Source organism: Otolemur garnettii, unplaced genomic scaffold (genome assembly GCF_000181295.1).
Source record: "Otolemur garnettii isolate 467f Iridium unplaced genomic scaffold, OtoGar3 scaffold00002, whole genome shotgun sequence".
Classification (NCBI taxonomy): Eukaryota; Metazoa; Chordata; class Mammalia; order Primates; family Galagidae; genus Otolemur; species Otolemur garnettii.
Window position 1 is genome coordinate 17,924,838 of NW_003852397.1, and position 17,861 is coordinate 17,942,698.

General features: G+C 39.5%; 1 protein-coding gene across 1 annotated transcript; it reads left to right on the forward strand.

The window, feature by feature from the left end:
• Window positions 1-8,750: 8,750 nt before the first annotated feature.
• Window positions 8,751-13,741, forward strand: FABP7 (fatty acid binding protein 7). The gene is made up of 4 exons (XM_003781640.3): window positions 8,751-8,890; window positions 9,318-9,490; window positions 10,115-10,216; window positions 13,387-13,741. The coding sequence occupies exons 1-4, from the start codon at window positions 8,818-8,820 to the stop codon at window positions 13,435-13,437; spliced, it is 399 nt and encodes a 132-aa protein (XP_003781688.1). The 5' UTR covers window positions 8,751-8,817; the 3' UTR covers window positions 13,438-13,741.
• The last annotated feature ends 4,120 nt before the right edge of the window (window positions 13,742-17,861 follow it).

Sequence of the window (17,861 nt, forward strand, 5' to 3'; positions counted from 1 at the left end):
GTAACCAATGACCAATGGAAAGAGACAACCAATGACCAATAGAAAAGGTTAACATTGCCTGGAGGAGCAGAGAGGCCAATGAAAGACTTGTAGCCAATTTCAGATGAAGGATTTAATACTCCATCAGGCCTTTGTCCTCCTCTTGCTCACTTTTTCTCCTTCACAAGAAGGACCCACTTCAAACTCTCTTTTGAAGTGCTCTAAATTTTCTCTTTGTTCTTCCTAAATAAAACCTTTCTTGGTCACACTGAAACTTGGGTAGGTTGCTTTTACTTTCTACCCACACTGCCTGTTCCTCTTATTTTCAGTTTCCACTCATTTTTGCTTTCAGTTACCCCCTAGCCTTGATTGTACTTTCTAGGTCATCTGAGTAATCCAACACTTAGTTCAGAGAACTGGGACCCCCACTTTAGCTTACATCTATAGTGCTGCGATTCACCCTGCAAATGAGCTTTCAGAGGGGCTCATGGGAGGTCTACATGTGCAGTAAGTTTCAAGTCATCTACTTCCTGACTGTCCATTACAGTGGTGCCATGCTGACCTCTTACCAGGAGGGCCTAACCAGGGATGTCCAACCTGTGGCCACAGACCCTCTGCAAATTATTTGAAGGCTGTTTTGCTTATCTGTGGTGTTGGATATCGTGGGTTAGAGTTTATTCCTGAGGATCTGCTGGCAACAGCCCAGATTCCTTGACCCACTCCCTGCACTGAATATAGTACCTGTGGGACACTGCAGGGGTCAGGAGTGTTCGGCAGTTTAGATATAGGTCTATGGGTCCATGCTGGAAAAGGTCAAAGGCTGAAATTGCTTAAGGGTTAAGACATAGATTAGCAATAAAGAAAAGGGAAGTTAAAATTTCCCCTGAGACATGATGACCATTTCTTTTTTACTTTAACCTTATGATAATCTCTTCCGACTTTCTTTCAATTATTTTCTTGTTTCACTGACATCTATACCTTCTATCAATGCTTAACTTTGTATGTTCCCTACATCTTGCATGCATGGATTTTTCCTGGTTCAGTAAAAGACCCTTGAGGTTTTTATTCAGGAGAGTACTTCCTTGCTACCTTTGGCATGTGGGGCTGCTTGTCTTTCCAAGCCTCATAGGTTTTTCCTTTGAAAATCACGGACTGTAAGAGTTTACTTTTTGCACCATCCCCTCACCGTTTCATCCCTAGGAGCAGAACAACAATAGGATATCCTGAGAAGTACTCAGACCTTTTCTTTTGCTCATCAGCTTCCATTAGTGTTTGTGTATTTAATGTGTGGCCCTACACAATATTATTTTTTCGATATATGTCAGAAAAGAAAAAAGTTTGGACATCCCTGTGAGTAATTCAAACACTATAAAATAAGAGCCCAGATCCTAACCAAGGCCTTGTTATTATGGTAAGGGACCTATCTTTGTTTGTAGTGAGTGTAATTCACCCTTGCTCTGTAAATCTATATCTTCCTCTTTCTCTGTAAATCTATCTTATCTTTCCTCTACAACTTTGTTTCTTTTTTTTTTTTAGAGACAGAGTCTCACCTTATCACTGTTGGTAGAGTGCTGTGGTGTCACAGCTCAGAGCAACCTCCACCTCCTGGGCTTAGAGGTGTCCTGTGACTCAGCCTCTCAAGTAGCTAGACCTACGAGCGCCTGCCACAACGCCCAGCTTTTTTTTTTTTTTTCCAGTTTGGCTATGGCTGGGTTTGAACCTACCACCCTTAATATACGGGGCCAGCACCCTACCCACTGAGCCACAGGTGCTGCCCTACAACTCTGTTTCATACTTGCCTTAATTTTGGTGGGTCTGGTCATTCTTTAGCCAAGAGCACACCAAGAACTAAGCATAAGATTGCCAAACCTGACAGAGGTACTTGGTTCAAAGGCTTAAATGATGTCACAGTGAGCTTACGCTTCAAACTTCGTGTCCTCTAGGTTGGTTGTAAAAGCACATGTAGTGAAATAAGATGCAATCCGTTAGGCTATGGTGGATGTCATATGACGCAGCTGCTCTGGTTATTTTAGGTCCTAAGTGACCTTCACCTCCTGTGTCTCATTCTTTTTGTTTTGTAAGTTTGACTCCCACCCTAAAGATGCCCATCTTGAATAGTTTAGAAATTAACTTTTAAATTGAAAATCTTGTAATAGATTGTCACTGAGTAGTGCTGATTATTATTTAAAATAAGGGTTATTGTGGTCTTTGCTTTAAGAAGATTGATTTTAAAAATTAACTTTTAAATTAGAAATATTAGTAAATTAAGAGTTAAAATTAGTAAAGAGTTAAATATTAGTAAAATAAGAGTTATTCTGGTCTTACCTGTGAACCATTATATATAATTATAATTTTGGAAATGGAAGAACAGAACAGTCTTGGAGAGGCTACTCTCATTGTTCTCCAGAATTGTCAGCCTTCTGAGAAATAAAGTTTGGTGGACCTGTCCCCATCTCTGTATATTGGCTGACGTGACAGGTGGCCAGACCCTCTTCATCCAGTAACATATCTGGTCACTGGAAAGTGCTGTGTAAGTGCTGTACTGTAGGAAGCCTAGTGGTTGCCTGGAGAGGTGGGCCTGGGAGTGCAGTGCTCAAACACTCCTGACAGTGCCACCGGGAGATTTCTCCTGGGAGTCCTCAGGCATCTGCTGTCATCATCACTCACTAAAATCCACCTGCTTTATTCTGATTGTGCACAAAGAACTTTAGTTCTCATCAGTTCTGGTTTTGTTCTCGAGAAATCTGGTGTTTCTATATCTAGTCTGTATTAAGGGAGTAGGCCCCAATCCCAAATGATAGGTCACTGGGGTGTGTATTCTGTCTATATGGGTACTTGCCTATGACTAAAAGGCAATGAAATTTTACTATAACCAAGGCTGATGTATCACCTTGACTCTAGAGAAAATGGCCTTTAAATGGATCCTTAAATTATTATAATGATTACATTGTTTCAAATAACAAGTCTGGTGAGAATATTTAGGTCTGTTTCTTCTTGGTAGAATATATGAGTTTAAAAGCAGTAATTAAAACTGTATTTTTATAACTAATTTACAGAGTATAAAAATGGTTAACAGAAAAATAAGTTACAATGATAACTGAAACCTAAGTAAACTGCTAAGATAAATAAATAAGGTAATTAAAAGATTAACAGTCTTTGCATTATTATTATTGCTTACTAGTTTGATGCAGCAATCGTCTGATTTCTTTTCTGAATGTATCATCTTCATTTGTTCTTTACAAAGTTTTTGTTTCTAGTCCTTATCTTAAACATTATTTATTGTTATTAAACTTTATGTCTTTTTAATTTTATGAAGGCAAAAAGTAGAAACCTAATAAACACAGATATATGTAAAAAAAAAAGATTAACAGTCTGAATAAAAATATATGTTTAAAAGTCAGCAAACGTAAATTCTGCTCCTGTCTGTGTCTACATATGTCATATGCCTGTGATATTTCACTTTCATTAATGCAAAAGGGTTCTAATTAATTGGCTTCAAAACAGAAAAAAGAAGTCAGCACTTACATCAAATATTTTATCAGGAAAACATAAAAGCACTCAAATGCCTTTTGTCAGGTGACTTTCCTATTCTTTGATAAATAAAACTATTTTTAAAACTGCTATTAAAGTAAAAATGTTCAAAGATTATAAAACAGCCACCTCTGCAATATTTCTATATTTTGCTGGATTTGGCTGTGAGTTTATATTCTTAATTTTGAGCCTCTAAATGTGGAGGTCAGGTAGGTAGATAGCTGTGGTGAGGCCTAGGGACATGTTTTCCTTGCTTAGGCCTGCAGCTACAAGGCACAGTCTGGTCGCAGGTCCAGCTTGGACCCCTGGCTATTCTGGGAGAAACTGAACCCTCCAGCCTTCTTGTTTTCCCTCTTGAACTCTGCATCTGATAAATAAATTAAAGACGTAGGCGAGGCCTATCCTTCGCAGCTACTTTGATGCCACGTGGCCCTGTGAGACTTGGGAGGACCAGGAAAGACATCAGGGATAGAGCCTATGTTTGATTTCAGAACACTTTTCAGTAACTTAAAACCTTAAAGACATGTTCTGTTTCATAAAATGTCTGAGTCATTTGAAAATGTAATACTTTGGCTGTTTAAATTTGGGGGAAACACAGTTTTCAACAAAAAAGTAAAATTTTTTGCCTTTTAAATCTTCTAATTACCAGTTTAGCCAAGTAAATAAGTAACTTTAGAGTAAATCATGATCCTGTTTTGTGAAAAGGTTTTTTGGGGGGGTAAAAAAAGAAAATAACATTGTGTTAAAAAAAAGACCTTGTGTGATAAATTTTGCCCTAAAACAAAATGGTTATTTAAGAAAGTTAAAAAGAAGGACAAAACAGAAAATTTAACATGTTTGTAGGTTGTCTGAGTAGGTTAAATAGAACTCATAAAAGGAAATTTGTTAAGGAATTTACGAGTAATCCAGCTGACTATGATTTGTACAGTTACCTATTTCCCTTTAGTTTAAAAATCACCCTAAGAAGCTTTTTTTTTTTTTTTTACCTTTACAATAACTAGTCTGAGAGAAATAATCCCTGTGTTGTCTGTTTTCAGGTTTTGGCTAAGTAAAGAAGACTGAATTTTAAAAGGGTGAAAGTTTATGCCCATTTAACCTCCTACATTGCCTTTAAAATCTTTTAACTTGTGATCCTATTTGAACAAATGTTTTAAGCCTTTGATATTTGACAAACCTTCTAAAATCAAAAATCTAAATTCAGTCTTTTTGAAGTTTTAAGGCCCACTGGAAATCTGAAAAAGACATATTAGACTTATTTAGTGTGTTAAAACTACACAGGAAATATTGTCAAATGTAAAATGGTGGTTAATTTTCTGTAGATTATGTTTATATATATACACATATGCTCTAAAATTATCAAATATTAATCTTAGTATATGTTATCAACAATAAGTTTTGATTCATCTCAGAAAGTGGTTTTGATACTGGCTAAGTCCGAAGTCCATCCTTCAAGGAAAGTAATAGAATGTTTGACAGGTTCTCTTAAATACAAATTTCTGATAACTTTAGAGATCATATACCATTAGACTAAAAAACTTCTAGGACTTTAATTAAAAAGCCAAAACAGAACATAAATTAATTATATGGACTAAACTAATTTTTTATGTTTAAAACATTACTGATTCTTTTTTATGTTCTGTTTTCCAGAACACTGAGTTGTGCTGATGATTATTTAAAATAAGCGTTATTATGATCTTTCCTTTAAAAAGATTGATTTAAAAAATTAACTTTTCAATTAGAAATTTTATAATAAATTGTCACTGAGTTACACAGATTATTATTTAAAACAAGAGTTATTATGGTCTTTACTGTAAATCATTATATAGAAAACTATAATTTTAAAAATGGAAGAACAGAACAGTATTAAAAAGACTCTCACTGCTCTCCAGAATTGCCAGTCTCCTGCCAAATAAAGTTTGGTGGACCAATCCCTGTCTCTGTATATTGCGTGACAGTGACAGGCGGCAGGAACCTCTTGGTCTGGTAACATTTCCTTTCATGCTTATCATGGCAGCTGTAGGGCATCTTCAAGTTCATGTCACCACAACACCAAATCCAGGTTAGTCCCCACGTCCCCACCCCAGGTTATGGTGTTCCAGTCACTGCCTGAAAACTCTGGGTTCCAGACCAGCCTCTGCTTCACCCACCCTAGGCCTGCAAGCATCACAGGATGACCTTGGGAGAGGACTGCGGGCAGAATTTAAGTCCTGGTTGGGGCACTGGGCCAGGCTGTGGATATAGTTTCATTCCTAACTTTTATACTTCATGCACATGGCATGTAAGCTGCCTTTTGGATTCTTACCCTGAGTCTTTCAAATGTTGGGGCAGGCCTGACATGGGCAATGCTATGAAATCTGATCTTTAACCTGAGAGCAAGAGGGGGACATTTGAAGATGAGAGGGATGTAAGGTTGGAAATAACCATTCCTTCCATTTCAAAAAGTTGCCATAATTTGAATCTCTGAAACAAACTGGCAGTAGACAGATCAACAGGAGAAAAGCCTGCAAATCTATTATGTACACAAATGCACGGGAATGCAATATGACACTTCAGATGCGGGCGTTTTTTATGCCATTCAGAAAGGAATAGGTACTGGAGGGCTTCTGAAGGTGGTTAGCTGTGGGAGGGTGAGGATAAGGACTGTACAATGAACAGAGCCTGTCTTATTATGCAGATAAAGTCTCCCAGGTAGCAACCCCCTGAAGGATGTATGGGAGCCTGTGATGATCTCTGGGGAGAAGGTTGATAGAATCTTTCCTAGGTCCATCCTCAGGCTGATGGCGGCCCCAGAAAAAACTTCTACTGGCACTTGTTTACTTTAGTAATGTAGATGTAAATTTCTTTTACGAAAGAACAGCTTTTGAGAGCTATTTTTGTGTCTGCAGTTTCTCTAAATAGCCATTTTAAAATCAGCCAAAGAAGTACATTTTGGGGGTGGCATATTCTGGTGTGCCACGGGCACACGATCAGATTCAGATTTTGTGACATCGCTTTACTGTTGCGTCATTTTTTTTTTTTTTTGAGACAGAGCCTCAAGCTATCACCCTGGGTAGAGTGCCATGGCTTCACTGCTCACAGCAACCTCCAACTCCTGGGCTCAAGTGAGTCTCCTGCCTCAGCCTCCCAAGTAGCTGGGACCACAGGCGCCCGCCACAACGCCCGGCTATTTTTTGGTTGCAGCCATTATTGTTGTTTGGCGGGTCTGGGCTGGATTCGAACCCACCACCTAGGTTATGTGGCATCTTAACCGCTTGAGCCACAGGCGCCGAGCCTACTGTCGCGTCATTTACCTGAAATCAGTTGCATATATGTCATGTATATACTTGATAAATTTGAACACATCAGGGGAACCATGATCACAATCAAGAAAATGGAGAAAGTGCAAAGAAGTTTTGCAAAACAAATACCCAACAAGTGATTTTAGCTGGAATACATGAAGGACACTTATAATTCAATAGTAAGAAGACAACCCAGTCTAAGACGGGGCAGAGTTGAATAGTCACTTCACTAAGGAAGACATACCCTTACAGTAATTCGAAATAAAAAATGGCAGAGAAGCACAGGAAAAGCTGCTCCAGTTCATGGGTCACGAGGGAGATGCAGATTTGTATTTGGAAAGATCCCGCAGGGCTCTGGCATAGTTAAAGGCTTGGAGATCTGCAGCGGCTGCAGGCAGTGCTGATAGGCCACTATTGTCATAAAACTATTAATAGTAAAACCCAGTAGCTACCTGAATGGTGGTTGTGGAGATGGCAGATTAGAAAAACATTCAAGAAATAAAACAGACAGGCCATGACACTGAGTTTGACTTTAGCTGGTGAAGTATTAGAAATGATTCTAAGCTTTCTGGCTTGTGCAGTTGCGTATGTGATGGGGCCGTTCACAAATACAGTGAAAACTGGAAGACCAGGCGGGGAGAAAGAAGACTGTTTATGTTCAACAAGTACCTTTGAGACACCGACACCAAAGCGCGAAGCTGCCAGTTATTGTTAAGATGCTTCCTGAGCTTTGTTGGATTTGACGGGGACAGAAGCAGTCTGTGTCCATCACATCCACTGGGCTGTGTTTAAATGGGACGGGAGAGAGAAGAGCAGGAATTGCCAGGTCGGATTTCCCAGCTGTGACTCCCACAGATGGGGCAGCTGCTTTTCCTCTATACTAACAGAGCGGGAAGACGCTCTGGGTGAAAGTGCATTGTAGAGGGGTTAAATACTCTAACTACTCTAGTCAGAAGCCTCCAGGGATGTTGCCATTCTGATTCCCAGTGCCTCTCTAATTCCTGCCCTCCTCCATCTCTAACTCCCAGCATGTATGTGGACTGTATTTATGTAGATGTGGCCTTAGGAAATCCAAGGGTCCTACAGTGCAGGCCATTTAAAATCTTACTAAACAATCATCTGTCTAGCTTTTCCACATGGATTCTACAAGCTGTTAAAGAAGGGGGAAGAAAGAGCATTCTTCTCTTTGTTTGTGCACCTCATTAGTAAATCCTAACCATGCTCTTCCTTAGGTCCCTTTCCAACTCAGTCTGGTTCTCACATTCTTAGAAGGGACAATGGGATCTTTAAATTCACTCAGTTTGTCTAGGGAAGGGGCCAAAATTATTCAGCCTCCCATTGACAGTCAGATCAGCCTTTCAAACAGCACATCCAGGGAGGCCTTTTCCACCTCCTCCCTGTCCTCTTCTTCCAGTTTGGCATATTCTAGCCTGCGTTTTGCTCTCCTTGTAAATATGAGAGAAAATAAAATACACTGCTCAGTCTCCTTTGTCTCAGAAGCCTGGCATTGCCGTAGCTTTCTTTAAGGGGGTCCTCATTTGTAACCGGCTTTGCCATTAACGGAAATCAATCTGAATGTCCTATTATGCATCGTTTTTCTTCCTTCACAGTCTGAGATTTCCTCTGCCAAGTTTTTTCTCCCTGAACCTGAAAGACCCTCTCTCATTTTTCCGTTCCCTGCCTCCAGCCCCATTGAATCCCTGCAGAGCTTTCTCAGGCATAAATAAGGGCTGCTGTGTGAGGATTGGGAGGAGCTCGACCTACTCTGCTAACCCAGTGGCCTGAGCCAATCACAGAGAGGATTGGGGCCTTCCCGGAGCCCCCCTGCCCCCGCCCTCCCTCTGACAGCCTCCTGGAAAGAGGGGCATTGGTGAGATGGTGTGTTTACAATTCACATCATTGGCTTTTTGCCTGACCTCCTTCCAAATAAGAAGGCAGGAGCTGCTGTCGAGGTGCAAAGGGTCTTCTGGACTGTTGTGGCTCTAAGACCAGATCTTGGCTCTTGTCTCCAAAGGGGGGAAAGGCAAGGATGGTGGAGGCTTTCTGTGCTACCTGGAAGCTGACGGACAGCCAGAACTTTGATGAGTACATGAAGGCTCTAGGTACGTAACAATAAGATTCACTGTTCTCTTCTTAATCTGCACCTTCAGATTCGTGAAGATTCCTTTCTTTACCCATTAGGTCAGCCAGAGACAAAGAGAGATTATTATATTATCCTAATAAGACGCCAGGCTATGCATTTTCTGCTGAATGGAGGTTTAACAAGGCATTTGCCTGCATTTTTGTCCAGGACCAAATATTGGAGTGTTTATATTCTGTGAGAATTTGAAGTTTCGGTGACTCTTTTATTTTTTTCTGCATCCACTTATTATTTGAGCTCAGGAGTTGCATCTCATGACCCATGGGCTAATTGTGCTCTAATGAAACTTGCGGTTTAGAATGCGGATTCCAGGATCAGCAAGCAGATGGCTGGCTTTGCGGACTCTTAGAAATTGCTGCTGATTGCGCTGTTGCTCTTTGCTACTTTAGGTGTGGGCTTTGCCACCAGGCAGGTGGGAAATGTGACCAAACCAACAGTGATCATCAGTCAGGAAGGCGACAAAGTGGTGATCAGGACTCAAAGCACATTCAAGAACACAGAGATTAGTTTCCATCTGGGAGAAGAGTTTGATGAAACCACCGCAGACGACAGAAACTGTAAGGTGAGAAGCTGTTTCTTTCCAGGCATGAGGTTGGGGAGGCAGGAATAAAGGATGGAGATTTTCAGTAGGTGTTGGGAAGTGGTGAATGTTTTCAGTATTTCAATTCAGGGAGGACACCACAGTCAATTTAGCATTCTAGTGAGCGTATGTGTTTGTAATGTGCTGAGCGAAGGAGACTCCTTGTGTAGCTCAAACCGTGATTGTATTTGTTGCTTACGGTATATTTTTTCACACTTTGTATCAAACGTATCTTTCAGAAAGTATTTCATAATGTTTGCTTCAAAGAAAGATTGTACTTTAACACCTCTGGTTGTGTCAGATCGACTAACTAGACAGTTTGCCTCTGGCTTTGTTTAAACCAGAGAAGTGAGCAGTCAGAAAGGACTAGTTTAGGATTTTTATTTATAATATAGGAATTTTGCATGTAGCTATACACATTTCAATCAAATTCTGAATTATCAGAATTTACATAATAAATCCAGAAGTCATAGAAGATGTGGTCTCATAGGATAATTAGTTGGTCATATTTTATTCAATTATACAACTCTGTCAAAAGTCATGTTATTTGTTTTTGATATCAGAAGTCTGGCTAGTACTTATTCTGAATTTTCTTGTTGGTCTCAGTCTGTTGTTAGCCTGGATGGAGACAAACTTGTTCATGTACAGAAATGGGATGGCAAAGAAACAAATTTTGTAAGAGAAATTAAGGACGGCAAAATGGTTATGGTAAGTAATGACATTTCTCCGTTCTTTCCTGCTTTTTACCCCTCTTCAACCCTTCCTAAAGCCTTCTGTTTTGCTCCCTCCCTCCCTCCCCCTCCTTCTCTTCCGTCTCTCCTTCTCCTCCCTCGCCCTCCCCCCTTCTCTCCCTCCCTACTTCTCCTCCTCCCCTTCTCCCTCCCTCCTTTTCTCCCTCCCTCTTTCTCCCTCCTCCTTCTTTCTTTCCCCTCCCTTCCTCTCTCCCTTGCTTCCTCCTTTCTTTTTTCTCTTCTTTTTTCCCTCCTTCTTTAACAACATGTCATTAGCAAGGCTCTTTAAAAAGCATGTGTAGGCTGGGCACGGTGGCTCACGTGTGTAACCCTAGCACTCCATGAGGCCAGGGCAGGTGGATTGCCTGAGCTCACAGGTTCAAGACTAGCCTGAGCCAGAGTAAGACTTTACCCCTAAAATAGCCAGGTGTTGTGGGGGTACCAGCTACTTGGGAGGCTGAGTCAAGAGAACCACTTTAGCCCAAGAGTTTGAGGCTGTTGTAAGCTATGATGCCATGCTACGCTACTGACGGCAACAAAGTGAGACTCTATCTCAAAAAAAAAAAAGTATAAAAACAGAATAAAAAGATCCTAGTTAATTGTTTTCCTCAGTTCAACTTCTTTGCAAAAAAAAGAAAGATTCTTAGTGTAGCTTTTAAAAATTTATTTGTTTTTGTTTTTTCATTTTCTGAGACAGATTCTCACTTTACAGATAGAGTGCTCTGACTTTGCAGCTCACAGCAGCCTCGAACTCTTAAACTTAAACATCCTCTTGTCTCCCAAGTAGCTGGGACTACAGGTACTGCCCCAACACACAGTTGCTTTTTTTTTGCAGTTTTGGCCAGGGCCGGGCTTGAACCTGCCACCCCGGTATCTGGGCCCAGCGCCCTACTCCTTGAGCCACAGGCAACACCCACACCCAGCTGTTTTTAGAGATGGGGTCTCATTCTTGCTCCAGCTGGTATTCTAGTTTTTAAAACAAGCTGCCATTGATTTACTTAAAACTGTGTCAAAAGAAGAATTTTTGTAGCATAACTGCAAATGTCTAGCATTCAAATTAAATTTAAATATAAAGCCAATAGTCCTTAAATTATATAAAGATGATTGCTACTATTGAACATTAAGCTTACTGAATCATAAAAAAATTCCATAGATACTATAATAAGTGAAAGATCTTTAAACCATTTACATTTTGGTTTATGAGAATTACACAAGTTTGGTGCAGATAATTTATAATATAATAAAAAAGTATAGCAAAAAAACCCCTTTAATTTCTTATCAGAGAGAACCATCTTAATATTACTTTTTCCCAGTCTTTTTGTTGCATACCTAAGATGCCTTTAAAATATATATATTTCATACTAGGGAAACATGTAAAAATTATAAAATAATTTACAATCAATTTCTCTAATGATGGAGGGGTATCACAAACTGGAGAGTCATGCCTTGACCAAGCCTTCCTCAGACACTTTTTAAGCAACTGACTAATGGTATTTTAATAATATTGATAGTCAAGTAGGCTTATTCATTCATTCATGGGGTGGTAGATTACTTTACCTATTCTGCAGACAAGACTTAGTTGTTATTTAAGAAAATCAACTATTGTTTCTTTTTCCTTGCATAGTTTCCTTGACTGTTGCAATCAGAGCTATTCTAGACTGAGGCACTCAGGCTCCTGTGGAAGTGAGGTGGAGAGCCAAGGGATAGTTTCCCTTTCATGCTACTTGATATTCGCCCACCTTTTTCTTCAATAATCAACACAAGAAATAATTCATTTCTAACACATTCAATCTGAAGTTCTCCTTTACACTTTTACCTACATTTTCTTTTTTTTCTTGAATACAGAAAATAGCTCAACTGTGGCCTGACTAGGTCAGACGATTAAGTTCATAAACTTCTCCGAGGAAATGTGCTACATAGCTCATTGCTGAGTATCACCATGGTCACCTTCAAGTTCAACTTGTGATTGAAGTAACAGAGTTGACGTTCCACATCTGACTCACCTACCCCCTGGGTTCACGTGGGGGAAAACGTGATAGCCAAAGCAATGAAAATACTTATACATTTATGTCTTCCTGTTGATTTTAGAGCAAGTTGTCGTAAGTCCCATTAGCTCAAAAGATTCAATTTTCTAAAGACTACTCAAAATTTATCTCTAATATGAAGTGAAATCTTATTTGAAAGTCTGTTTTATAAACTTCATTCACTTTCAAAGCAGATAGCTGAGGCAACAATGTAGATACTTCCTTCCTCACACCAATTTGCTCAATTACCTGATAATTTAAGACTAAAAATCTTGACTTGGCACCTGTGGCTTAAGCGGCTAAGGCGCCAGCCACATACACCTAAGGTGGCGGGTTCGAATCCCCAGCCCGGGCCTGCCAAACAACAATGAACAATGATAGCTGCAACCAAAAAATGGCCAGGAGTTGTGGTGGGCGCCTGTAGTCCCAGCTACTTGGGAGGCGGAGGCAGGAGACTCGCTTGAGCCCAGGAGTTGGAGGTTGCTATGAGCTGTGATGCTATGGCACTCTACCCAGAGGGATAGCTTGAGGCTCCGTCTCAAAAAAAAAAAAAAAAAAAAAGACTAAATATCTTTTGATGTCAATCTAGATTGTTTATTTCAGTTTTGGCTTCATTCTTATTTTAGAGACATGAACTACTCTATCATATTATTGATCAAAAAAATATGAGTTTCTTTTAAAAAAAAAAATAAGAGCCTTTGCAGTATTGAAATTTTTTTTTTTTTTTTTTTTTGAGACAGAGTCTCAAGCTATAGCCCTGGGTAGAGTGCTGTGACATCACAACTCACAGCAACCTCAAACTCTTGGGCTTAAGAGAGATCTCTTGCCTCAGCCTCCCAAGTAGCTGGAACTACAGGTGCCTGCCACAGTGCCCAGCTATTTTTTGTTTGTAGTTGTCGTTGTTTGGCAGGCCTGGCCTGGATTCCAACCTGCCAGCTCCGGCGTATGTGGCTGGTGCCCAAGCCACTGAGCTATGGGTGGTGCCGATCCAAGGCTATGCTGTATTTAATGGCTCTAAAAGTCATCTTTTACATCAGATTTAGATCATACATGAAATAATCTTTAAAATTCAGCTACCAGTGTTCCTTTGTAAAAAGACTTAATTATCTTTTGAATCTTTCAGACTCTTACTTTTGGTGATGTGGTTGCTGTCCGCCACTACGAGAAGGCGTAGAGAACTTCCTGGTATGGGGATGGAGAGCTCTTCAGTTGTCCTGTTTACTCAAGTATCAGCTCTATTGTGCTGTTATAGCACAGCTAATCACTCATTAGAAGGTAATCCTAAGTGCAGAGGTGGAAAATAGTGATTTAAGAACTTGTTACTCCAAGTAACTAGCCCAATTTTAATTTGCAAAATCATCATTTTATATTTCACTTTAAAAATGTGTCACCTTTTTTATAGAAATTGAACTGAATACATTTTGTAATATTTTTGGAATGCAAATCAAATTGGAATAAAAATCTTACAAAGGAAATTTTGTTGTCTTTTTTAGTATTACTAACCTGGCTAGGAATTGTATGTGATAGAATTTCAAATAAAATAGCCAGTCTCAGGTGGTGCCTGTGGCTCAAAGGGGTAGAGCGTCAGCCCCATATGCCAGAGGTAGCTGGTTCAAACCCAGCCCCAGCAAAAAAAAAAAAAAAAAAAGCCAATCTCCTGGCATAAAGTAAGGCTAAAAAAGTTAGCACCTTGTTTAAAATACAAATTTATATTAAAAAAGAGAAAATAAAAAAGCAAAAGTCTTAAGAAACGTGGAAAGGCCACAGTTTTGGTTGAGTCTTCCATAGAGATTCTATAATGATTACATTCATTTGGCCAGGACTTGAAGAAGCCCTATGATAGTGGGTTGGGCTACAGAAATGACTTCATTATTTGAAACAGATAGTGTGATAAAGCCAAATGATGCCCATCAAAACGTTTTAATAAAACGTAAATATAATAATGTCATATAATCAAAGTTTCTTATTGAAAAAAAGCGAATGAATTTTGTCCTGAATTATAAAGACGTCTTGTTAAACAACTAAATTAAGTTGAACTAAGTCAACAACAGAGCAAAATAGAGTATTGTACATAAAAGCATTTAATTCCTTTTTGGGGAGGAAGGAGGTGGTGACTGAGTCAACCAAACCAAAGCAGGTATCTTTCTGTAACCACCGAGGGTGTGCATTAGTGAAGTACAAGCAGATATTATTGTGTTTTTCATTATTTACAAGTAACATTTATATGTTCTCTCAGTTTCACAATGAGAAGCAAAAAGGCAGATAACTGTTTTTACTTTACCAAAGAGGAAACTGTAGGTTACACTTGTGAGTCTAAGATCTCATGACTAGTCGATAATACTGAGAATAGCAATCCTTGCAATTTTTCTTTTATTTCCTCTCCAGAAGTAATATTTCAGCTAACTTTTCTTTTGAAACAAAAATGCAAGATTTTATTTTCACTATCATTCCTTAGGAAATCTTTTCTTCTGATAGCTTTGGTGCCAAGGGCTATGTAATATTGTATTCATTTTTAATTTACACAGTGATTTCAGTAAATTTTTATAACTTAAAGTCCAACTAACTTATAGCTAAAGTATGAGGGAACTTCCCTTTTTTTTTTTTTTTTTAAGAGATGGGCATTGTAAGCCTGCTAAACAAACAAACAAAAAATAGCTGGGCGTTGTGGTGGGCACCTGTGGTCCCAGCTACTTGGGAGGCTGAGGCAAGAGATTGAGACTCTGTCTCAAAAAGACAAACAAACAAACTCCCCCCCCCCCAAAAAAAAACACTATCTCTACCAGAAACTAGGAATTCTTTTCTTTTCTTTTTTATATACTTTTTGAGACAGAGTCTCACCATGTCACCCTCTGCAGAGTGCTGTAGTGTTACAGTTCACAGCAACCTCCAACTCCTGGGGTTAGGCAATTCTCTTGCCTCAGCCTCCCAAGTAGCTGGGACTACAGGTGCCCGCCACAATGCCTGGCTATTTTTTCTATTTTTTTGCAGTTGTCATTGTTGTTTTAGCTGGCTCAGGCTGGGCTCAAATCCACCAGCCTTGTATGTGGCCTGTGCCCTACCCACTGAGCTACGGGCACCATCATTGTTTCCTAAATTTCTACACAGAAGTTGCAAATCATTTTTCTTCAAACTAAATTCTATCTCACACAGTAATCTGTCAACATGCTAACTGGTTTGCCTTTTTGCCTTTTTCATTTTTATTTTTTTTAATTGTCAAGGTTAGGAAAAAGGTTTTGAGACCAAAGGCAATTTTACCAACAGGCCCAAAAAGAACATCTTGTAAAGTCTAAGATCTCAAGGATATAAACTGGACTATGGCTGTTGGGTGAAGCTGCTGCCCTATCTTATAGACATTTTCTCTCACCCACCTATGCATAGTCCTAATGATATACATGTCCATGTACATTAAAATCTACAAATCCATGCCAAGCATTGAGGTTTAGCTACAGAGATGTTGGGGCTCTGTAATTTTGTACCTTTTAAACTTTAAAAGAGTAGGTATGAAATAAAATAATAGCACGGTGAGTAGAAAGGAGGATCGTATTTCTATCCATTGATTTTAATACACTGTATTGTTCTTTTAGGATTGCAAATTTTTTAAGGTTTCAAAGTTTGTATGCCTCATTTTATGATTACTTACTGAAAAACTGTTTCACAATTTACTTCCAGTAAAGTTGCTACAGGACAAAGAGAGTCTGGCCACCTGTCACTGCCAGCCAATAGGTCTACCAAACTTTGTCAGAAGGCCAGCAATTCTGGAGAACGTTGGGAAGAACAGTGAGAGTAGCTGCTCCAAGACTGTTCTGCTCTTCCATTTCCAAAATCACAGTTTTTGGTTTTTTGGTTGAGACAGTCTGACTCTGTTGCCCTGGGTACAGTGCTATGGAGTCATTGTAACTCACAGCAACCTAAACTCTTGGGTTTGCACAATCCGCTTGCTTAGGATGACCAGACGTCCTGCTTTTGGCTGGACAGTCCTGATTTTTAACAATTTGTCCTGCGGCGTTTTAAAAAAGTTCCGATTTTTGGAAAGAATGCACAAATAGGGGAAGAACAGTAAGGGAATATACGATTTTCGGCTGCCATGTGGCTATTTCGCCAGGATATGAGTTTTATATTATTTTTGTTAATGTTATAATGTTAAACTGTAATAATAACAAATAATTGTTGAGAAGTGATTATCGAGAACTGCTTATCAAAGTTTGCATTGTTGTCAGGCCCGCCCTGCCCCGTCCCGCACCGCCCCCACCCCCCCAGGGGTGTCCCACTTTACCAATGTTAAAATCTGGTCACCTTACTCTTGCCTCAGTCTCCTGGGTAACTGAAACTCCAGGCAGCAGCCAGAACAGCTACAAAATCACAGTTTTTTTTTTTTTTTGCCGGGGTTGGGTTTGAACCTGCCACCTCCAGCATATGGGGCTGGCACCCTACCCTTCTGAGCCATAGCCACTACCCCACAGTTTTATATATAAAAGTTAAAAGCAAGAACTAGTACTAACCCTTGTCTTAACAATAAATATCTTTGATGACAGTAATTGCCATAACCCAGGACCCATAATAAACAATAATTGACATAACCCATGACACAAACAACATTTTTAATTCAAAAGTTAATCTCCTAAATCAATTGTCCTAAACTACTCAAGGTTTACTCTTTCCGGTTAAAGCTGAATTTACAAAACAAGAAGACTGGGACACATGAGGTAAATGTCACTTAGAACTAAACTACCCAGACCAGCTGGGTCCTGTCAGCCCTGGCCTCCATCTTGGTCTCACTATATATACTTTCAAAGTGTACTGAAGCTGAAAAAAATGAAGTGAAAATAGCTATTTCTGCAGTGTGTCCTTTTCTTATCTTTAAAACGTTTGGACTGGACGTTTGTTATTTTGCTATCCTTAAAGTAGTTCTCTCTCACTAGCTCGCCAATATTTTCCTGTTCCATTTCCTCCCATCCTCTGTAAGTTGGAGAGAGAGAAACTCCAAAGACCTTTTCATCCACCCCTGGGATGCACTTTGGATCTTGTCACTCATTTGAATCACCCCAAAGCTAAGGCAGGACTTGGACAGCCCTGGCAAGACTTGAAACAGAAATAGAGGCTCCTTGATTCTCCTTTCAAAGTCGCTTTTATGAGACATACTTCCCTTAAATTACACAAGATACAAACAGGGGTTTCTTCGATGGGAAGCAAATAACGCCGTACAACATCTTTTACAAGGTTAGTAATTTTGGAAGATACTTTCTTCTCCAAAGGAGTTCCACGCCTTATAAATTTAAATTATTTTTCTTAATGAGACATCAGCATTCTAGTAAATGTTAAGAGGAACACAGAACATAACACCCAATGCAGTTTGGGGATGTGGACTTCTTTGCCATTCTAAGTACCTGCAAATATTACTTGGAAGAGTAAAATCAACCGCCTCAATGATTTCCGCATATCTCTAGAATGCAGGGAGCAGGATTCTAAGACATATTCTAACTTAATTATAAAACAACAAAACCAATACTTGGTTCGCAAACATCACCATCAAGTAGGGTGACCAGACGTCCCGCTTTTTAACAATTTGTCCCGCGTCCAGCGGAGTTTTAAAAAAGTCCT

What these genes read in the sequence shown, in the direction of transcription:
- FABP7 (XM_003781640.3), top strand. Translation starts at nt 8,818, where the DNA reads ATGGTGGAGGCTTTCTGTGCTACCTGGAAGCTGACGGACAGCCAGAAC. An exon ending in TGAGTACATGAAGGCTCTAG is followed by an intron (nt 8,891 to 9,317) that starts GTACGTAACAAT and finishes TTGCTACTTTAG; the next exon opens with GTGTGGGCTTTGCCACCAGG. An exon ending in AGGACGGCAAAATGGTTATG is followed by an intron (nt 10,217 to 13,386) that starts GTAAGTAATGAC and finishes TGAATCTTTCAG; the next exon opens with ACTCTTACTTTTGGTGATGT.